The sequence below is a fragment of the Berghia stephanieae genome, chromosome 13 (genome assembly GCF_034508935.2).
Source record: "Berghia stephanieae isolate SIO BIC M18660-M18661 chromosome 13, UCSD_Bste_1.3, whole genome shotgun sequence".
NCBI lineage: Eukaryota > Metazoa > Mollusca > Gastropoda > Nudibranchia > Aeolidiidae > Berghia > Berghia stephanieae.
This window is the reverse complement of record NC_088372.1, coordinates 22959396-22983525: the sequence shown is the minus strand read 5'-3', so window position 1 is coordinate 22983525 and position 24130 is coordinate 22959396. Positions and strand designations below refer to the sequence as shown.

Sequence of the window (24130 nt, the reverse complement as noted above, 5' to 3'; positions counted from 1 at the left end):
TATTATTATTATTATTATTATTATTGTTATAATGATAATGATGATTATAATAATAATGACAATAATAATAATATTAATAATAATAATAAAAATAATAATGATGATAATACAGTGCAAAATGGAAATCTCAAAGGAGTTGGAACTGGGCCTGATACTTTTAGAATTTGTGAGCAATGATATTGATTGTAATTCTGTCATATTAGCTGGAGCAGCAGCATTTTTTTGTATTATTCACTGTGATATTTTTAATTCAACAGCGCATCACTTGAGATTGTAAGTGAGATGTTAAATGGTTGGTACAAAGCAAATGGCAAAGAAAAGCTCGTAAGTGAATAAAAAATATATAAATGAGGACATATTGAAAAGTAGTTCAAGGCCATAATATTGTTAATAATTGAATAAAACACACGAAACATGCACCAAACAAAAGCTTACTTTTTCCCAGTGACGAGGGTATGTCATTTTTAACATCATTTCCTTACCGTTTGATGCAGAACCTCCAATAGACATGCTGTTGAATTCCATAAGCTTAAAGTCCAGCAGCCTCTTTTGGAAAGTGTCTCATTTTGGTTTGTTTATAATTCCAATAATTCCATCTGGAGAGAATGGAGGTTCTATCTTGGTCCTGGTTTTATCCATCTGCTTGACCCGGTGATTAGCATGAATCACATCTATGCACACTTTCTTTGTTGACTGGGATGGTTGTTTTATGGTTTGAAATCATAAAAGAAATGGCCTGGAGGCATTAATTTTCAATATACCCTCGTACATTTCACTCTTTGGTAACAGAGTTTACTCTGACCTAATCAAATTATAATTTCTTCAATTGTTTTCCAAGATAGCAATCGTTCCACTCAGGTTTCAATGAAGCATCAATGTGTTAGTGTTACTAAATAATTAACGATAAGTAATGAAATGTAAACTTTATTTTATTGAACGAAGACAGATAATGTGATGTTTCAGGTTTCCCCTTTATCAACAAAACACAAGGAATTATTCACTAAGGACAAACAAGGGTGTGAGAATGGCGTAGTTAGGGTGAATAAACAAAAACTAGAAAAATAATTGGAGAAAGTGTAATTTGATAAAGTTTGAGTAGGTTCAAGTCCTACTTTTAAAGGATTTAATAGTCCACATTGTTTCAGCATGCTTCTTTTATTACCTAAACAAACTGTATAAAAACAATTCTTTGTCTGATTTACTGTAAGTTCTTATTGTATTAGCAATCTCTCTCTCTCTCTCTCTCTCTCTCTCTCTCTCTCTCTCTCTCTCTCTCTCTCTCTCTCTCTCTCTCTCTCTCTCTTCTCTCTCTTCTCTCATCTTTCTCTCTCTCTCTCTTCCTCTCTCTCTCTTCTCTCTCTTCTTCTCTCCTCTCTCTCTCTCTCTCTCTCTCTCTCTCTCTCTCTCTCTCTCTCTCTCTCGCCCCCTCTGTGTGTGATGTGAGTGCATGGATATGTGTGCATTTGTGTGTGTTATGTCTGGAGGCTTTTGAGCACTGTCAAAAAGAAGTTCATTTCTCTGATTAAAAAAAACACTTTACACATTTTCATTTTAACATTGGGTAATCTAAAATCTACAATTAGGAAATCTACCAGTAAAAAGTAGCAAAACGGACATTAATTGGATTTCCCACCGCGCATATTACAATTAAAACATTGGGAGTGTTTATTTTATTGAAATATCAAATATTGTATTTCTCTTACCAGAGTGATAAAACAGTGGCCAAATTTTATGATTCTGTGTCAAAGATTTCAAAATACCATGGCAATGTGTATTATAATGGAAAGGTAATATTAATTCATTGTAATATATCATACGTAAATTATATGAATGAATGCCAAGGAGTCATTATATATTGATTGCCTTTTGTTCAAATCAGATATTTATAATGCAAGTTTGGTTACAAATAGTACATTTATTTTTAAAAGTTTTTTGGGGGTTTGTTTACAGACCCATCCCTTCAGTATTGTCCCTCTTGCCTCTCAAGCAAAAGAAATTTTTGTTGCTCAAACTTTAAGGTGTAGCATCCTATCAAATGGTAGCAAACAATTTTATTGCCCATTCAATACTACAGAAACACAGATAAGCTCATTAACATAAAGCTCCAAACGGCGTCTTTCTACTGTAAAAAGTTTAAAAGATATCATTTCCAGATTTTCACTACTCTTAGAACTATTCTTTATTGATAGAATTGCAAAATACCAAAATAATTGAATGAGCTGTTTTTGAATAACATTAAATCTTGTAACTCCACCTAAAAATGTCGATATCAGCAAAAACATGATGCGGCTATTGTGGCATTCGTGCCTTGTAATTCTTTAAAGCTAAGGTCAATGCTGATAATTGCATAAAATTATTGGAAGAAAATCTTTCGTCAGACTGTGAACACCTTTATTCAGAAAGAAATTTAATTTTTCAACAAGATGGTGCAACATCCCATACGAACAAAAGAACACAAGCTTTTCTTTGGAGTATGACTATTCATTTCATAGAGAAAGACAACTGGCCACCTCAATCACCCGACCTGAATCCATTGGATTACACAATTTGAAATTCTTTGACCGACAAAGTTTATAGTAGACAAAGATCCGCATCCACAGAATAAATGTTGAGAGAAAGAATTATTTTATGCTGGGAGAAGATAACAATTGAGGAAATTTGGCGGTGCATTTCAATTTGGAAATAGAGACTACGCTGCATCATTAAAGAGGACGGCGGTGCTACAGCGCTAACGTTCTAATCGTTGGACCAAAAAAGGTTTGTGAGTGTGCTACATATATTTCTTTCTTACATGATGAGGAGAATTATGATGAAAATAATGTTTATTGCGACATGATTAATATTTGCTAAAGATGGCAACAAATGTTAAGATCATTGCCATTTTTCTCTGATATTGTATTTCTGAAAACAATTTTGAAAAATCATTATATCTTTTTTGTTTCTCTATTCCTATTCATAAAATTTTGACAGTCTATGTTTAAGGATTTGTTAGTTTTTTTTTTTTTGTGTTTTGAATATAAAATGGATTTGTTTTGTTTTTTGTGTTTTGAATTTAAATTTTTTTTTTTTTTTGTGTGTGTTTTGAATTTAAAATGGATTGTTTGTTTTTTGTGTTTTGAATTTAAAATGGATTTTTTTTTGGTGTTTTGAAGTTAAAATAAATCCAATGGAAAGTCTCATAGGTACAAGCTGACAAAGAGCGTGCGGTTTTGTGACCACCTTATATATCAGTACCCATCTTCCAAAAAAGGAACAACTCATTTTACTGTTCCCTCTCTGTTAAGGATCCCAGACAGGGCTAAGGCAGGCCAGGTCCATAAAGCAGTTTGGAGCGGAGAAGAAGGAAGTAAAGATACAATGATTTAGGGATGATAATGAGTTTCTTAGGAGGTTGATTTATTATATTGTGCTGCTGATACTGATACAAAAGTGTGCTGAACAATAATGATTTCATATTGAATTTTGAGAAGGAAATATTGACTAACAAAAATTTAAGAAATTTTTTGGAAGTCAGCAGGTCAAGATTTTCATAGATGAGGTTATTTCTCCTCTATCTCCATTATCTCGCGAGATACTTAAGCTCGCGATTAGAGCTATTTTTCTGCCCATGTGCAAAATAACGCGTTTCCTGATGATTATTTCATTTTTTTTTTTTTCAAAAAAAGTTTTGAAAAAAATGTCTCCAAAAAATTGAACATTACATGTAATTTTTGTATAATCATTATGTTTATTTAATACTTGGAATATGGTGTTTTGTCTTGGTGGTGAACAAATCATTAACTTGTGTGCAATTTTGTGAGAATTTTCGACCAACTATAGACTATGTAGAAATTTTGTATATTGTTCAAATCTTGTTATCTTTTTGTTTTTCTAATCTCTTCGCTTTAAAAAGTATGTTCCACAAATATGATAAATCCTTATTTTGTTGTTTAATATCATGATGTCAAAGTTAGATAATTCTCATATCTCAGTTTGCAAACGGAAAAATTGTAAGTTTTGAAAGATAATCTGCTCTCCTTTTCTTATTTATGTATGAATTTTCAAAATTCAAAAAGTTTTTTACATGACCAATGGAGTACTGTCTAATAACAGTGAATATTATGTTTCATAAGAACTGCAGATTATTATGCGAAATGGGTTATTTGAAGATGGGTAAATAGGCTGTGACAAAGGGATTAGGTGAACAGTTTTACTCATTTTGTTTTACATAAAAAATAAAGTTGTATATCTAAATGTTAATTGTGAAATTTTGTGCTACAAAAACTTGAATGAAATATTTATTAAGTTATTGTATCACTGCACCAAATACACGTTATGCTCGTTTGTTACAAATTTAAAATGTTTGCTTGTTTTCTTTATTACTTATTACTTACCTCCCAAATTGCACTCTCCACAACATTACAAATATAAGATGATGATGTTTTGATCAGATTTTTATTCCATAAATTCCACCCAATAGAGTCCTTCTGGTGACATCTTTTATATTCATTATAATAAAAATGTGACCCTTTGGCTCAAAACGGTATTAAGTCGAGATGGTCAAGATGTTGAAAATTGAATTTATAGACAGAAATATCAGACTTGTGTTGAGTCTGTACGTTTTATTGAGGAGAGTGGATACCATATTTTAGGGTGCTAATGCCAACAATTTATATTTTTGACTAGTTTAACAGTTAATTCAGCTTTTAAGCATATGGTTTGTTCCGACATAATACCGTTTTGAGACAATGGGTCACAAATTGGCTTTTATGGCTTTGACTGAGCCAGTCAGTTCGAATAGAAATAATAGAGGTATGATTGAAATGTCTTGACTGAATTCATATGCCAAGTCTATCTGTTATTATCAAAATATGTAATCATACAATGAAATTCTACAACTGCCAATTATAGTTATCTTATTTATTTCAATAGACTTGTCAAGGCTCTAACTGGTACATGAATTGGGTAACGGAAAGCTTTAATTCCTCAACCATTTATAAATGTGATGCTCCTGAAGAGGATTTTGATGGTTATCTCAGATCTGTGGAATTTGATTGGAGATCTCTTCGTAAATTTATTCAAAAATCTGTACCTGCTCCTGTGGATTATGAAACATATTTAGCGGTAAGATTAAAGCATATAATCATCGTCATCATCCTCATCATCGTCTTTCATAAAAGAATGGTACCCACCAATTCTCCTGTAATTTGACTTTAGATTTTTTAAAGTTAATATTAATATTTGAATTCAGGATGGGTTATCATAGTGAAGCGATTATTTTTGCTATTACTCTCTCACTCGATCCTCTCTGGGCCTGTTGGCACTTGAGGCGATGCAAGGGGTCTCCAACTGGTCCTGTCAACAGCTATTCTAGGGGCCATCTCGAGGGACAGACCTCTGCTTGAGGTCGGGGAGAAGTGGTTCTCGATAGACTAGTCAGGGAGAAGTGGTTCTCAATAGACTAGAATTTGAAGCAACTTTTTATGGGGTCATGGATAGCTCATACGGTAGAGTCACGATGTCCCCAGCCAGGCGGAGTTGTCGTGCCAGTAAGGTCGCAGGTTGGAGCCCCCAATGCCACTGCAAAGTTTTTATTCTATGTTGTCTTCTGGCACTTTCCTACTCACTTTATTTCTTGTTATTATCAACATAAGTGGCTGCTCCACTGACTTTTCTGAATTAAAAATTCACCTCAAATACTGGAGCATATTCAATGTCTCAATTGTTTCCATGTTACATGTTTGTGTTTGGCTATTTAGCTTAAATTCTGGCCAACTAACTTTGCGGCGTTTGTGTTTTTTGAACCCGTGACCTAGAGAAGTTGGGGAGAAGTGGTTCTCGATAGACTAGAATTTGAAGCGACTTTTTATGGGGTTGGGATAGCTTATACGGTAGAGTCACAATCTCCCCAGCCATGTGGAGTTATCTACTCACTTCATTTCTTGTTTACAAAGCTTCTAGAAGCTGTGGACTGTAAAAAGTAATAAACATAAATGAATATAACAGCTTGAAAAAAGAACAAAGTACCAAACACATGACATTTTGGGCTCAACATCCTTCTTCTGCCAACAGCAAAAAACAAGGAAAGCATAAACCGTCAATCTGTTTTCATTGTTTTTTGTTGTTTGCTGAAGAAGGGATTTGAGCCTGAAATGTTTTATATTTGGTATTTTGTTCTTTTGTGAAGCTGTTATATTTATTTTATTACTTTTTACCTGGTGGAAAATAACTTTTTGTCTTGGTTGAGAAAAATGGTAGAGCGTGTTACAGGTGTCATTTCTTGTCCAACAAATTAAGTGTTGCTATGAAGTCTGGAACTCCTTGTAAATTATGAAGTGCTTTGAGCAGAATATGTGGATATTGGACTGTGTAAAGCTCGATTTTAAAAAACAGATTTCAAATGTAGATCTCTAGCAAGCTAGATACATTCAGACACAAAAGGTGTGACAAAAGCTTTGAGTTTTGAATCCAGAAAGCATTTGACTCGTTTATAATTATCTTCTCATTGATTTGGGAATCTCATACTGATGTCTAAAATCAAAAACAAAACATAGTCCTAATTAATGATTAAATTTTCAGTCTGTTTTCTTGATTTTATCTTTTTTCATTTTTTAAAATCACTTTTACATAAGAAGCCAATCACTACCACATTTAATTACCTGATATTTTGTTCTTCATATAATCACCAATAACCCCTCTCTGTAAATTTCAATATTTAAATAAGGTTTGTTTTTTTTTTCTCACTTTTTAAATTTTTAAATTAATTTATTTTATTTTATTTATTTATTTATTTATTTATTTTTGCATATTCTGTCCGTTCTGTGAAGAGATCAACGAACAAAACCTGATTTTTATTATATTTTTTCAATAAGTTAGTCACATTTACTCTCTACATTTTCTTTACATTTTGACTTTTTTTTTGGCGGGGGGGGGGGGGGGGGGGGGGGGGGGGGTGGGTCTATAAAACTTCTTATGTTTCATTATTTACAGATTTATGTCATTACAAGACCCTCTTATGAGATAGAAGACGAGAGTGATTTGCCAAAGGAGAGTATATTTATTGAACATTATGGACGCTGGAATAATAAACTTTTGACTTTTTATGGAGAGAGGAATGCAATGAAATTGATTTTTCACTTCCCATTCAATGAAATATCAAGTATGTGCAGTTAATCACGAACAGTAATATCTTATTTTATTAAAATTCTTTGATAAATTATGTGACAGTAGTGCAGTGTTTTGAAACCAAAAGAAAATAAATTCAATAATCTATGATATTGATAATGATAATAATGATGATGATAATAATAATAATAATAATAATAATAATAATAATAATAATAATAATAATAATAATGATGATGATGATGATGATGATGACAATAATTATAATAATAACAATAACATTAACAACCACAACAACAAGAATACGATATTCAATTTTTAAAATTCTATCTTTCTGTTTTCTTCTGTAGGAGACTCATTCCAAATAAAAGGCAATTTGACTAGAATGAAGATTGAATCTGAATGCTTGGTAATGAAAGTAAGCTTAGATAATTTTTTTAGATTGTATGACTAAGATTTTATAAGATTATACAGTTTGGGAGTCATATCATTGAGATGAATTACACAGTGGTAAAAAGCTGTACTTTAATCGGAATACCCACTGCACGGCTGCCATGAGTAGGCAATGCCAGATGTGGCAGGTTATGACTTACAGGCTAGGGAGGGAAAATAAAACTCCCAAGTCAATGAACAAGCAAGTTATGATATAACTATGCATTTAATAAGTGGTTTATAGTGTTTAACTAATACAAGTATAAGACTGCATGATGTAAAGTGCTGTCAGATAAGTTACCTGATTATGTTATGACAAGTCCCATTCTTGTTGGAGTTATCGAAGAGAAGATAAAGAGAAATAGAGATGGAACATATTTGATCTAAATAAAACTAAATTCACATAATAATTAATGTAATTATTGGTAATGAACCATAGGGCTAAAAGATTTTTGCACCAAATTCATCTAAAACTATTTGTAAAATCGCTCACCTTGAATTTTTTGGGGTGATGCAAATATAAATTCCAAATATGCATGCTAAGATGTTAAAATCCAATAGTATCACATCAATTTTCAAACACATCCATATATTTTTTAATATTAAATCTTGTTTTCTTTGGCAAATATTCCCTCTTTTTAAAAAGATGTAACTAGGTTGATTTGCAAAAGAACCTGTGATTTTTATGATTTTGTTACATTCGGCGTACTATCTAAAAATTTTGAATTTACTTAAAACCCCAGTGTTTTTGCTTCCCCCTCCCCCATCTCTAAAGCTCACACTCGTTATTTTTTTCATAGCAATGAACTTTAATGATTCTTATTACGTTAGTGCACTTTTTACAAATGTGTTTTGGATGGATTTCGTCACATTCTCCAGTCAAATCAATATCAACAATTTTTTTGGAATGCTTTGATGATGTACTTTACACAACACTTTTTTGCCTCATTGTTTTTTGTATTTTTGTAATAAACTCCCACACATATTCTACATTGTCTAAGTTTTTTAAAAAATGAATTTCTTCTGATTTTTTCATCGCTGCTTAATAGAAATTGTTTTTTATATCTATTTCCTTAATATTAAGGGTGATTGAAAAGTAACTCCTTATTTTTAGGATAGCTGCAAAATATTTATTTGCCCTATGTTCGAACAAGGGGCGAAGAGGATTAAGTCAAGTAAGTCAATCAAAATATTTCTGAATTATACTTCCTAAAATTAGTGATAATGAGAAGAAAGTGTATGGCATGGAGTTTTATTTAAAATTAGATTTGGGACCCAGCATTCAACATCAGCTTCTCAGTCAAACGGGAACTGCATCAACTGATTTAAAAAGAAATCGAATTTGCTTCTTCAAGTATCACCCACAGATCCTGCGGTGATGAGTTTTTCATGTCAATTTCTGACCGCTTTGCACCAACCTGAGCATGTCTTCCTCTAATGATTTTCTTCGCCATCTTTGGACTTGAACAATGGATCTCCAAGCGTTGTAACATGCCGCTAACAGGATACATTCTTGTAGAGTATGATGTCCACCCATTTATTAGGGCTTTGAAATTTCAAACAAATTAATAGAGCATAGATTAAATTGTCATACATCAAGAAACATACTCTAAAATACTAACAGATCTGAAAAGATAAGAACATGGATTTAATTGCCATACATTAAGGAACATACACACACAAAAAAAAAGAGAAAAATATTACATTTGAATAAATTATAATTAATTTAAAATAGGGAGTTACTTTTCAATCACACTATATTTGCAGCCACTACTTAGGTACCATTCCATGATGGTTATTACAAAATATTTTATTATTACGTTTTTTGTAAAGGATTCAAGACATTGTAAAATGTTATATTCTTTCTTTGTCGTTATGTCAGATCCGTGCAGGCACTGAGGTCCCTGATTTATTGGTATTGTACTTTCCAAAGAATTATGAATTTGCTGTGTCTCACACAATGGCGAAAAACCTAAGGGAACAGTTTCAATTCATTCTCAAAGAAGATCACAAGTGGAAAAAGTATGAGGGGACTACATCAATTACCCTTCTTCCTCAACGAAAGGTATTGAACTGTAATATTAATATGGAATTTTTATGCTTAATTCTAATTGCTATTAATTATCGCTTCAAATTCAAATACAGTAATATGGCATTCCAATAAGCTTTGTACTTATTAATGCTATTAATGCATCACTAAATTCAAACAAAGATATCAAATTAACCAATATTGACAAATAAATTACTAAAGACTAAATAATTGAATGAGCGGGTATTAGCTAGTAACAATAATAATAATAATTAATAATAATAATAATTAATAATAATAATAATAATAATAATAATAATAATAGTAATTATGATAATAATAAAGATGATGTTGATAATAATGATAATGATAATAATAATAATAATAATAATAATAATAATAATAATAATAATAATAGTAATAGTAATAATAATATCAATGATGAAGATGATAATAGTAAATATTTGTCCACATGTCTTCACCTTATGAATAGCGCTGACTTTTTAAAAAAATTTTAAAATTGTGGATTGGTGCAATAACAACTGTTAAGCAGGTTAAGACTGCGTTAATGGTTTCATATTGTAATAAATTAATGAACGATGGACCAAAATAATATTCGATTGAACTGGATTTTATTATTGAGAATGATCATCTGCCTTTGGCAGGTTTGGATGATAAAACAAGAAGAAAGTGAAAAAAGAAAAGTAAACAAAGGGAAATCACTCAATAATAATAATCATGGTAGAATTATAAATTCACATTAATGATAATCTAAGTATAATAATAATAATATCTCAACAACAACCACCCACTACTAAAACCACTAATGATAATCTAATAATAAAAATCTACAAACCACCTCATCTAAACATAAAACCAAAGAAATAATGTTTGATTTTAGATCAAGCACAACCGACTAAAGAAATAACTTTTAAAAACGAAAAAGTTGAGCAGGGTAAAGAGTACAGTTATGTTGGTGTTATTTTTGATGAAAATTAGAATGGTCTCTGACTAAAATAAAGTTATTACCAAAATGAATTCCAAAATGCATTTCGTGAGAAAGCTTCACAACACCAACCTAGATCAAGTTCTCCTCTCTCTATTTTAAAAATCTTGTATCATCAGTAATTTGAGCTCTTGTCCGACTGCCCGGGGTCGTAACAACAAAAAATGTGAAAAACGTACAATTGACAGGATAATTAAAATGCTCAGTAAAATCCACTTTTGATAACTTAAACGAACTTTATTTCAACATATGCAACATTAGAATTAGAATTAATAGAATTTTAGGTGACGACAAAATTGAATTTAGCAAAAGAAGTGGATGAATACTCTGAATCATAACAGCAATATTTAAAATCTGTCCTCCTTAGGCTTTGGGAAATTATAAGATGCTTATCTAACTGTATGGTGGTCGTATTGTTGTTGTTATTATTATTATTATTATTATTATTATTATTATTATTATTATTATTATTTTTATTTTTATTATTATTATATTATTATTATTATTATTATTATTATTATTATTATTATTATTATTATATTATTATTATTATCATTATTATTATTATTATTATTATTATTATTATGTCGTCATCTTTATCTGAGCTAAAAATGAACCTAATTGATAATTTTCCTTATTAATGCCCTTCTCTTTTTTTTCATGTCATCAGGCTCTCATGTTCAGTTACCCAACCAGTAATCACATGTTTATTATCAGAGCAGTCAAATCAATAGTAAGAGGATACAAACCACTGACACTTGATATAGATTATACCTTGTTGAACGTACACTGTGTCTATTGGTCCAAGAGGTCCCAGAAATGGGACTTTGATAAGTGCACTGTAAGTATTTTTAAAAATTCTGGTTCATATTATTAACATGCCAAACAATCAATCATGCTAAGGATATGAAAACATTAAGACAACTTCAAATGTCACACTGGTCATCCTTCTCCAGCCTCGAAAATAGATATTCAGAATTAAGTCAACTTTGATTAACATACAGTTTCAGATATGGATGCAATTGAAGTAATGGGAATGATATCAATAATATAAGATATCCTTTATTAATTTCTATATGGAAATTTGTCTTTACTCACATTCTCTCACCGTACTCATGTGTAAAATGAGTACCTGGCCGTTAACAGCATTGTCTTTGTCCGAAAAATTGTAATATTGCCTAACAGGCGTCATGTCCTGTCCTACAGGTTAAATGTTGCTGTTGACCAGGGACCCCTTGTAAAACGCTTTGAGCACTTTAGTGGATATTGCGCTATATAAAAGCTCAATTTAAAAAAAAATTTATGACTCCTTTTTTTTCTCACTCAAGGTTCATTTACCTTTTACCATCTCCAATCAATAGCCCATTCATTTTTGTGTATGGTTTCGTATTTATTGTTTTAGAGTTTAAAACACTTCCTTTTCTTGTGGTTTTGATCTTTTAAAATCACATGATATCAAATGGCGGGGTTTCCAATTTGACTTTATAGAGTTAGTGTTTTTTAAACAATGTTGGCATTGAAAATTGGGTTTGGCATTTGGCCTTTTTTGGTGTGTGTATGTTATGAGATTATCATAATTCCTGTAGAGATCCTTTTTTTATTTTTTTTTTGGAAAAATCTTTTTAACATAATATAAACATACATTTGTTGTTTTTATTACAATATAATTCATGAATATAATCCTGTTTTAATTTGAAGAAGTTTCCTTGATATCTTTTTTTTTATACAATATTTTTTAAAGTGTCATAAAAATGGTGAACCCCTTAAAAGAGAAAATGTGAAATAAGTAAAGACAAGAGTGGGAGTAAAGATCTAATTCCATTTTATCGGAATAAACAATGCAGAATAATGAAATAATTATAATTGATTTGATAGTTAAGGAATATCAGTACCAAAATGTGTAAAGATTAAGGAATATCAGTACCAAAACGGGTAAAGATGGACTCACTGTGTGTAAAGATGGGCTAAACAAAATGAGAAGAAATATATGTAGGGTAAAAATATGGGATGATGTCATCATAGGATAATGTTATACTTCCTGGTGTCATAATGTCAGAATGCAATGGTAAAACAGGATTTACAAAATGGATTGAAAAGATTGATCCTTTTTCCCCCCTTGTTTAAACTAATCCCTTTGTCTTACCTTTTCTTAGGCGCTTTAAATGTCCCTTAATTCTAGATGTTTTCTTTTAACTATCCCATTTTCTTTGTAGTGGCACTGAAATGTCCTTTAAGTGTTGCAAGCACTATATAACTTCTTAAAACTAAATAAAAAGAATAGTAGCAGGGATAATTAAATTAATGTTAATTTTGATTATTATTATTGATATCTAAGTATATTTTATTTTGCATTTTGTTTTTTTAAAATTTGAATTCTATTTTTTGCAGACTGTAAAATATGGCCCTCTGGAAGGAGATGTTGAATGCTTGTGTAAAAAAGCGTTGGGTAGCTTTTCCTCTCTGGTCAAAGACAAAACACACTCTGTTGATGTCGACGTTAAAAAATCTTTGACTAAAACGAAATTAGAAGGAGATGGCTTATTCATGTGCTTTCTGGTTATATCATTGTGGCTTTTATATGTAGCCCTCTTAATATATGCAAAGCGTAAGGATATCCAGTACAAAGGTCTCGTGAGTAGATTTTTGCAAAACTTGTACTTTAATCATTGACTCTTAATATGCATTGATGTTTTTTTTTCAATTGGAGAAGTGACTGACCTGTCAATCAGAGGAGAAAAACAATGTCTTTTTTGGAACACTAACCACCTCTTGGCAAATATGTGATACAGATTTTTGGATATATGTCTCCGTTATCCATTAATCTCATGCTTGACTTTGGAAACCTGTTTTTATAAAATCAACCATTTTAATGCAGGCGAACAGTAAAAATGAAAGCTATGTGCATCCAGGTCAAAAGGCTTATTGAAAATGATTCAAGAATTTAGTTTGATTTTGTACTTATTACAATTTTTTTAGCAACGGTTGGACAGTTGATTCCCTGATGAAGACAGCAAGTTTTACAATTGCCATTCCAATAACACTTTAATTTTCACTCCATGGTAACACCAGTCCCACCTTTTTTTTCACAAAGAGATCATTAACAGTTATGCAACTTTAAGTCACATCACTGTTACTGTCAAGTTCTCTTGATGAAATCAGTGAAATTAGCAAGAAGCACCTGATAAATTATTTGAGATTCTTTTTAATACTAATAAAAGGTAAAAATGGAAAAACCTCTGTGTGTTTCAATAAAACACACTAAAATACAACTATAATAGTGGGAGAAACTGTCACTTGGCAAACGCTCAGTCGTGTTGGTAAAATGCTAAGCGATGCCACCATTACCACCATCAATAGAATATCAAAAGAGAAAAGATACGACTTAAGCAAGATTAGTAGTAGTGGTAATGGTAGTAGAAGTAGTAGTAGTAGTAGCAGTAGAAGTAGTCGCAGTAGTTATGGTGGTGGTGGTCATAGTTGTAGTCACATTAATAATAATAGTAGTATGGTGCACCTCTGATTCAACAACAAAATCTTTAAAAGTCCATGTTTTTCTCCTCCTGTTTGACACTACTAAAACTACCTCGCATTCAACAAAGTTAATAAACACAAACATTGGCTACAACAAAGTAATTGAAACTGTAAAGAGCATACAGAGTGGAAACAAGACTGACATAAAAATTTTTTTGGATCACTTTCGGAACTCAATGAGCTTTATTTCACACTGCCATTGTCTGGTAGACCATTACAATACACCAATAATCGAGGCATAATAGGGTGTGTGAGTGTATTGCAAGCATGGCATGACTCAGTGTTAGCAGTAGTGACATTCACTGTTACATAGCATTTAGATGATTTTGCCTCTGTGTGGCTGTGTGCGTGTGGTATGTTGGGTGTGTATCAGGTGTGGTATGTTGGGTGTATCAGAAGGAAGGCTATTTGTGTACTGGTGAATGCTTATCATTGGGAAATAAGACAAATTGCAAGGGGTGAAGAAGAATGACATGGGAATGAAAAGATACATTTCTGAGACAATGGCAGAGAGGTGAGAGAATGGGGTAAAGGTGGAGAGATGAGCCACTAATCCTAGCCAGTCAATGAGGATCAATCATACAAATGAGTGACGTGGCACTTGCAATGCAATATGACAAGGGGGGTAATCCATTTATTTTTCACCAACTTTCAAGTACGTACATTGTATATTCATGTCAAAAGTATCACTTTGGATTGTTTTCTTGGATAAGACGTCCAGTCGACTTGGTTATAATCGAGGTGCACTGTAGTAGTCGTAGTAGTAGCAGTAGTAGCAGCAGCAGGCCTATAGAACCATGAAATCCATCAGGCTGGAGTTCTATATTGTGAGATGAGTAAGAAGAAACAAGTATTCTGAATAACTTATTGCAAAGTATGTTCCGTCTGCTTGTGAGATCAAGCTATCCTTTCACTGTTGTGTAGATAATTGTCCTGGCCTGGGAACAGCATGGATGATGATGGAAAATTCACTTTCCATGGTTTTGATTGTTTCTGAATTTGTTGCTTTATGGCACTTTAGTTTTACATATTTGAAATATTTATTTTAACTATTTTTTTTATCCCACAAAACAGAGAAAAACGGCGATTTTTTGCTTGTTGTGATAAATCTTGAGTTTGCTTCTTATCCTTGATTTTCCTTGGCAAATATGTCAGCAGAAAGAAATTATTATGCCATGACTGCCGTAATATTATGTCCCTTTGCATACATGTTGTGAGCTCTACAAATAGTGATTAAAATTGTAATTTTATGTGAATTATATTTTAAGTGCAAAGGGCAAGGACCTCTAATTATGGATGGGGATTTGAAATTGATTGGTGAAGTTTTGTGGTGAATAACATTTGAGTAATAAAGATGCTTTATCAACCTTTTAGCTTTTAGTATATAATTCTCTTTAAAAAATACAATCATATTTTGCACTGTAAATGCCAGACTTCTGATATGTCATGTTTTGCGGTTGTTTGCAGTGAAATATTTGTCCAGCGAGTTTCAAAGTAAGGCGTAAGACATTTTTAAAAGAGCTGCACAACTCTTAAAAAATACAAAACCTCAAAAACAAAGCTAAAAACATTTCATCTTAACTATTGCACTGTTAGAGATTCACTACAAGTATGCCTGATTATTCCTGTTATATTACAGTAGGACTTCTCTAATTGGGAAATGTTCATTGCTGCCAAAATTGTCCCAATTAGCTGGGTTCCTCAATTTGCTTGGGAGAACAAGATTTCTGTTGTCTGGCAAGCTATGAAGTACTAAAACCCCTCTGTCAAGTCAAGGCAACCTCTCTAAATGTATAGCTATGAGACTGATTAAGATGTATAGACTTCAAAAGAACTGATTTACCAATAATATACCGGTTCATTCAACTTTTCGTTTTATTCATTCTTTGGGGGTGGCTGTTGTTTGTTTGGCACTTGAAAATTATTTATTTTGTAAAGCAAAAACAAGTCGTACCTTCTCGTTTTTTGGGGCTTTTTTTCTGTTGTAGGTGACATCTTTGTAACCAAATTCTAAAACATCATGCATCACATTTGATAGGTTGTTAATTGAATCACATTTATTGTTGTATGACAAGAGCAAATGCAGTTTTCACACTGGCCATCCAATCAAGCCAATTGGCCAAAGAAAATCACTGTGATATTAAATTTGTGTATTTGTTAATTTGTTGGCATTTGATTTATTCTAATAAATTGGGCGGTAATAAGCTAGAGACACTGGGTGGGGATCCTGACCTCCCATAGTGGGCAAGGAGGTACATGCTGTGTCTTCTATCCCCCCGTACCTGTTTTCCAATTGTTTCCTGTCGTTGTCTTGGAATGAGACTACTTAGTTTTGTCCTGACCCTGGCCGGAGTTCCTTGGCTGGGAGGGAAACAGTCGAATGTATAGTTATAGTTTTGGGAGATGATATTTTTTTCCTTGTAAATCATCTCTCGGTTATGCATTGTATTATGTTTAGTTTACATATTATATTATATTATTTGTAAACATTTGAGTGTATTCCTCTAAGTTGGGACCTGTGCTTGTGTCTGGATGAGACTTTTAGGTGATCTCAACCAAGTACTTTGACGGTGTGCTCTTGGAATCTACATCTGTTCCCTATTTGAACCAATTCCCCTTTGTCTCACCTTTTCTTTTGTGCTTTAATTGTAATTCTAGAACTTTTTACTATCCCATTTTCTGCCTTTTTACTGGCGCTGATATGACCTTATTGTGTTGCAAGCGCCGTAAAACCCTTAAAAACAAAAACAAAAAAACTAATAAGCTAGAGACATCCAAAACAATTCAAGTGGACATACATAGTGTTAGATCTTTAACAAAACAATGCACCATCGATTGTTAATTCAAAATATTAACTTCAACTCTACCCTACCTCTTTACTAGTGAGGCCTAGGTCTCACCTAATGAGGCAAAGGGCGGTAATGCAAGCTCAGACTTGCATTGTATTGTCCCTCTCCATTAAAATTTGACTGTAAATGTTATTGGACTCGTTTCATTATTCATAGGATGAAAGTCAATGGCACAGAAATAATTTAATATTTTGTTTATTTTTAAAAATTGAGATTTTATATAGTGCAATATCTACTAAACATGATCAAAGCGCTTTACAGGGGGTCCCAGGCCAACAGCAACACTTAACATATAGGACAGGACATGACGCCTGTTAGGTGATATTACAATTTTTTCGGACAGAGACAACGCTGTTAACGGCCAGGTACTCATTTTACACCTGAGTATGGTGAGAAAATGTGAGTTAAGAGCCTTTTCCAAGGACTCAACTATCCGCAGAGGCCAAACCAGGACCTTCCGATCCGAAAGCGAGTGTCATACCACAAGACCACATTGCCACATAATTCACTCTTAGTACACATGTGTTGAGCGAACTATTCATTGGTATGGTTGTCTGTGTTTGGACAACTTTTGATTGGGTGTTCCTGCTCCGTTAGCATTGTTCATATGATTTTCGAGGAGGAGAATTGGAAAAAGTTGCAATAACGTCATCAAAATGGATGTTAGGCTCTGTTCAATTTGTCAAAATATGATGGGAGCATGTTCCCAATTAGAGTGATAAATTATATATGGATTTTTATCCCAATTTGCCAGATTTCCCAGTTTGAGAGGTTCCAGATTTTGAGGTTCCACCATATTAAATCTTATTATGAAGTTTTAAATATAAAACGATTGTCTGATTTTTCATTCTTTCATTATTTTCCTTTTTCTTGCAACAATATTCTTCAAATATTCTTGTTTTTTTTTGTTTTTCTTTTGTCTTTGATTTCAGTATCAAACCAACATGGTCTTGCATCATTTTAATCCATTTGACAGTTACCGGTATCTGATTTGTGTGCAAATATCACCCATTCCTGATTATGACATTAATTGTAGAGCATTTCTTATTGTTGTTGGTTCTCTGACGACAACTGGCAAAATGACCCTTGAAACTCCACGGTATTTCAAGGTAAGTTTCAAAATTAAGTGTGATATTGGACTGTGGTATTAGTTGGTCTATTGTGTAGCATTCTTTTCTTCCATGTTTTCATTTTGATTTCTGGGTGGGGTTCCTGACCTCCCATAGTGGGCAGGGAGGCACTTACTGTGTCTTCTATCCCCCCTCTATCTGTTTTCGAACATGCTTTCTGTCTTTGTCTTGGGATGACATTAATTGGGTATTGTCCTGGCTCTGGTCAGATACCCTAGCTGGGAGGGAAACAGTCAAATGTATAGTTAGAGTTTTGGGAGATGATATTTTTTTTACTTGTAAATCATCTCTCTGTTTTTTCACCGCATCATAGTTTGTTTACGTATTATATATATGATTTGTAAACGTTTAAGTATATTCCTCTTAGTTGGGACCTGTGCTAGTGTCTGAATGAGCCTCTTGGGTGGTCTCAAACTAAGTACTTTGATAGTGTGCTCTTGGAATCTACAGCTGTTTCCAATTTGAACCAATTCCTCTTTGTCTCACCTTTTCTTGGGTGCTTTAATTGTAATTCTAGAACTTTTTACTTTCCCATTTTCTTCCTTTTTACTGGCGCTGATAGACATAAATGTGTTGCAAGCGCCGTAAAACCCTTAAACACAAATAAACACTCATTTTGATTTTATTTATTATCTTTGTATGGCTGAATGGTGTCCCCCCTACCCCTTCCTCGTCTATCTAGTAAATCTATAAGATATATCCATTTTTTTATTTTTTCCCCTTTTGAATAGAGAGGATCAGAAAGCTGGTTTATGGTGAGCTCAGCCAGAGAATTAGGAAGAATAAATGGATGCATGTTGGAACTTGAGTACCCTGATGATAAAACAATTAGGTAAGTCTGCTCAGTTATATATTACAGCCTCTTATCAAGTTGAAGACAAGTAGAGGGGAAAATGTAAAGATTATAAAAATCCTCTCTCACCGTTTCTTATCCTCAATCTATACTCTCCCCTGCCTTCCCCCCCCCCCCTCTCTCTCTCTCTCCCTCTCTCTCTCCCTCCTCTCTCTCTCTCTCTCTCTCTCTCTCTCTCTCTCTCTCTCTCTCTCTCTCTCTGTGTGTGTGTGTGTGTGTGTGTGTGTGTTACTTTGGGCCATTGTTAGTCTGTAATCACTTAATAAGCCCTCACTTGACTTGCCCTGGTATTAGAGGTGTCACGTAGTGAAGAGTTGCCACACGGTGCATGTCTGAACATTTAAAAAATCCTTGAGCAGCGAGAATTAATTATTTTCAAATAACAATTTCTCTTTATAATTACCTGGCCAAAACTGCAAAATTAACCACTTTCAAAAAGACAACAGTATTCATGTTCAACTACGACTTCAGTGAAACCCAAGAATCATCGCAATTACTGCTATTTTTTGTGAAAACAGTATTGTCTGGTGTCAATGTAGAATAAAATCAAAGCACACCTTGGAAGTATTTTTTAAAAATCTATTTGCAAACCACACTTGCTCCTTTTCTTTTTCTTTCATCATGGCCATTAAGTGCCCTGCTCTAGAAGACAGCAAAGATGACGAGTAAAATGAGGGTGTATAAGTGTTACAGCATGTCCAAAGCTAGCTGATCAAGTCTTGTTCATCCACAAATTTTGTTTTGCAATCAATTGATTCGTTAAGACAGGCAATGCAATAATTCAGTATATCACCAACAATCTTGGTCTTCCAAAGACCACAGCTATCTTATAGTGAAATAAGATTAAGAGCCAGTATGCTGGGTGCCCCAGTAGCTGACAAATGACAACTTTTTGAAATAAATGGAAGTTTGTCAGACTCATTTGACTCATCACAGAGATACGATTTATGACCAAATGGGACAGTGTGGAAGTCAATGGTGGTAATGTACAACTTGGTGAGTCTTTAAATGAAAATTTAATCATTGAAATTTGGGTGCACCATGCAACACCACAGGCTAAATATTATTCCATGACTTGGAAGCACCCGTCTTTGCTGTCGCCCAAAGAGTCGTGCAATCTGGCCACTATTATTCTTCTTCTTCGTCTTCTTCTTCTTCTTCTTCGTCTTCTTCTTCTTCTTCTTCTTCTTCTTCTTCTTCTTCTTCTTCTTCTTCTTCTTCTTCTTCTTCTTCTTATTTTTCTTTTTTTTTATTTTATTTTATTATTATTATATATTATTATTATTATTATTATTATTTATTATTATTATTATTATTATTATTATTATTATTATTATTATTATTATTATTATTATTATTATTATTATTATTATTATTATTATTATTATTATTAATTTTTTGGGACATATATGAGGTTATTTTGCTTGAAGACTTTCTGTAAATTGTAACTACTTACAAATGTTGTGAAACACAGGGCCCTTTTTGAGAAATAATGGGGTTACCCAACCAAAGGCATGACCATAGAAAAAGTACAGAAGTGCAATGAGATATGTTGTAAAAGACAACTCATTCATTAGTGGTAATTCTGATGTTTACATGAAACAATTAGGATCATGAAGTAAGGGCTTTGGTTAAAAGAACGACTCTGTGCGAAGGATAAAATGAACAATTTTTAGACCTTTAAAGATCCACTACAAAATACCAGGAGAGTGTCTTTTTTCTCTGTCTTACATATGCAAATCGACAGTATTATCGGTCTGACTGAATCAGTCGTTAATTTGAAGAAGCAAAAAAATAATTTAAGGAATTGCTAAAAAAAAAGTTGACAAAAAGTACTAGTAGCATGAATGTGTAGACATTAGTGAAAAGGTGAGGGAAAATTTAGTTAACTTTTAGTGGTACAAAGACCACGTTTCATCTCAAGTAGCATGAAGTGGATAGTTATAACTGATATTCTTTAATTAGAATGGATGCCAAATTGCTGTCCAAAAAAATAAGTGATTTTACACTTGATTGATTCAGAACTAGCACTACGGAGCTGGTATCTGTTCCAGATTCATTGTGGGCTTTTAATCTGATTCCTCTGTTCACCCAGCTGGGTGGTTAGATGGGCCTATTTGAACTGATGGAAAGTGATAAACTAAAGTTCTATCCAAAGGATAGCAAGGAATTATTACAGTCTGTTTAGCAGTTGTATAGCTCTAAAAGACTAGTGGCTCTGAAGTACTACAAAACAAATGTGGACACGGAGGTCTATGTGTTTCATATAAGCACCATCCCAAATCGGTAGTAAAAATGGGCGATCATTTAATCATTTGTTTATATATATATATATATTTTTATTTTTTATTCACCAGCCGATTGACAAAAATAGACGTTTATGACATTGCGAATGAAGAAATGTATGCACTACCTTTGGAAGAGAAAACGACAATGACTAAATCAGTTTGGAGTTATCATAATCCAGATCAGCTAAACTCACATGAGGATTCAGGACTGTACATTAAAAATTGGTTCATAAACTGTATAAATCAAGGTCATTTGCTTCTCAATATTCTATTTCCAGTACCAGGAGCACAAAGAATGGTAGGAGTTTTACTTTTCATTTGTTTATCCTATGCAAAAGAGGGATGCCCTTTTTCCGGCTGCCGGATATATTTTTAAAATATGCTCTTTACGAGAAACATTTTCAGGCTTTTAAAAAAAAATTAGCAAAGAACATCCATAGCAAAAGCTAATTTAGCTTGATAATTCTAGTGCTTAACAAGTGCAATGCTGTGTTCAATTTGCTCACACTACCGTCAGATAATCACAAAGTCTACTAAGCATGGTCGTCAATGAACTTGTCATCATTTATTATTATGCCACAGAATATTTTACTTCACGAATTGAATTTACAAAAAAAAGTGCCTGAAATTTGAAGACGATTACCTACACTAATCAAACTAACAAACATAACTGAAACGTAAAATAATTTTATCTGAACAATTTGTGAGGAGGCTCAGGAAAACTTGGTCAAAATTCTCTATATCCAAACAATGGGGTAGTATTTTTTTATTATATCTAAAAGCTTTTCTTTTTCATTCCATTTAACTATGTAAATATTCAATTGAAAAAGAATTAAACAAAAGTTTTTGCTGTTATTTCTAATATATTGTGTCCCAGGTGTCTTTGCAGGTTTTTCTTCATCACATCACTTATTACGTAAAGCTTAATTTATATAAAAATGCTTAAATAAGTTATGAAATGTTTTACGAGATGATTTTTGAAAATAAGTATCATAGCTGCACTCAAATACTGTTCAAAATTTCATTTCTTCATCTTCCAATAGGAAAACCGGTACCTTAGATGAGCAAAACAGATTGGCAGGTGATTTTAAGTGCCTAAAAAAATCAATTTTGAATTTTACTGAGTAGTTCAACATCAGTGCTTACTCCATTGTGATCTCAGCTTAACTTTATTGATATTTTTCCAATTGACTATTCTGTCTGTATCTGCATTTGTATCTATATCTGTGAAATGCTGCGTAAAAACTTTCTTGTGGAATATCATACGCAGGGGGTGGTGGGGACATGTGCCCGCATGAGGCCAGTCTTTGCATACATTCAGGTTGAAGGTGTCAACAGTTATACATGTGATTGCACTGTCATACAGCTGATTCCAGTCCTTAATTGTACGAAATAGGAATGACTGTTTGTACTCGTTCTTTGTTGCTGGTTAACCTATTAACCGTAGACAAACCTGTTAAAGTTTACAAAAACAAGCAATGTTGATTGTCTTTGGTTACGATGGTAAAGCTATGCCAATACACATATTTTTAGAATGGAAATGTTCGATGAATGATATGATAAATCACAACCTAAATTCAATTTGTACAATGTTTGACTCATTAACTCACTCACTGCCACGGCCAATACATGTGCACTAAAAAAATTTTTAACCTTTGACTGCCATGGCCAAAACCCCTCGGTTTCATACTTTACTATTTTTTTCTACTTCTGACCAAACTGTGTTGGCCATGGCAGTTTAACGCTGAGGTAGTTCATTTTTTATCTTTCATTTCAAACTAAACATGATGGGTCACTTTTTAATCTTGACATTCTTTCTAGCAGGCCAAAACAATAGATTAATAAATAATAATAATAATCTTTATTGTCCAAATAGTAGGTGTTGTGTACAGGCCTCCTGACAGTTCAAACGAGGAAATTTATAACATCTGTAACCATATATATCAACTCAAAAGCAAATTCAAAAACCAAAAAATTTCGATCAGGGGCGACTTTAATCTCCCAGATAACAGATTAGACCGGAAACCAAATCGTCGGCAGCCAGTATCTAAAGCGACTCAATGAATTGTTCCATGATACTTTCAATGATGTCGGTCTTCAACAACTTAAATTTGAGCCAACCTGAAATAAAGTGACCCTTGACCTTTATCTCACAAATGAGTGGGACATGGTAAAACAATGCACAACAGTGCCTGGACTAGGTGATATGACTCAGCAGTTGTCACCACCCGCACCACTATACCAAAACAAAAGACACCAGACGCACAATCCATTTATGGAAATTGGCAGATATGAACAAAATTAGAGAGTATGAAGCAAAACTGTACGCTGAGACAAGCTGCCCCCCACCCCACCCCCCTCCGCTTTTAAGAAAAATAAAAAATAAATAAAATTCCCTATATTCATCCCCAAGGGGAAATTTGTCTTTCGGGTCTATTCCAAGGGAATATTGGAAGAACCCAGGCATCAGCTGCAGTGCAGCACCACAAAGTGAGCTAGCTAGGGCGGGGTGACTTGCTCAAGGCCACTCAAGGAGGCGGATAGTCGAACTCAGTGCCTTTTGGGTATGAAGCACTACTGTCAGAGCTATCCATCACTCCAAAAAAAGTGGTATCAAACTCTGTGTCTATCTTGAACCACTCTCCCGACTTCTTGAGGTCATGGGTTCAACACACAAATGCCGCGAAGTTTTGTAGCCAGCCGTTAACCATACTCTCAACACAAGCATATAACATGGAGACGATTGAGACATTGACTAAGCTCCAATATTTGGGGTGGATTTTTAATTCAGAAAAGTAAGTGGAGCAGGCACTTATGTTGATAACAACAAATAATGAAGTGAGTAGAAAAGTGCCAGAAGACAATAGAGAATTTTAAAAAACTTTGCGGGGATGGGGGCTTGAACCCA

General features: G+C 33.2%; 1 protein-coding gene across 1 annotated transcript in view; it reads left to right on the top strand.

The window, feature by feature from the left end:
• The window catches only part of LOC144958812 (uncharacterized), a 104015-nt gene that overhangs the window by 50975 nt on the left and 28910 nt on the right, over window positions 1-24130 (top strand). Inside the window, exons 20-30 of the mRNA XM_078891027.1 lie at window positions 258-324; window positions 1707-1787; window positions 4912-5103; window positions 6970-7138; window positions 7455-7522; window positions 9419-9601; window positions 11242-11412; window positions 12960-13202; window positions 17884-18060; window positions 18813-18913; window positions 21292-21520. Coding sequence (XP_078747153.1) covers window positions 258-324; window positions 1707-1787; window positions 4912-5103; window positions 6970-7138; window positions 7455-7522; window positions 9419-9601; window positions 11242-11412; window positions 12960-13202; window positions 17884-18060; window positions 18813-18913; window positions 21292-21520 — 1681 coding nt within the window. The remainder of the gene's footprint in view (window positions 1-257; window positions 325-1706; window positions 1788-4911; window positions 5104-6969; window positions 7139-7454; window positions 7523-9418; window positions 9602-11241; window positions 11413-12959; window positions 13203-17883; window positions 18061-18812; window positions 18914-21291; window positions 21521-24130) is intronic.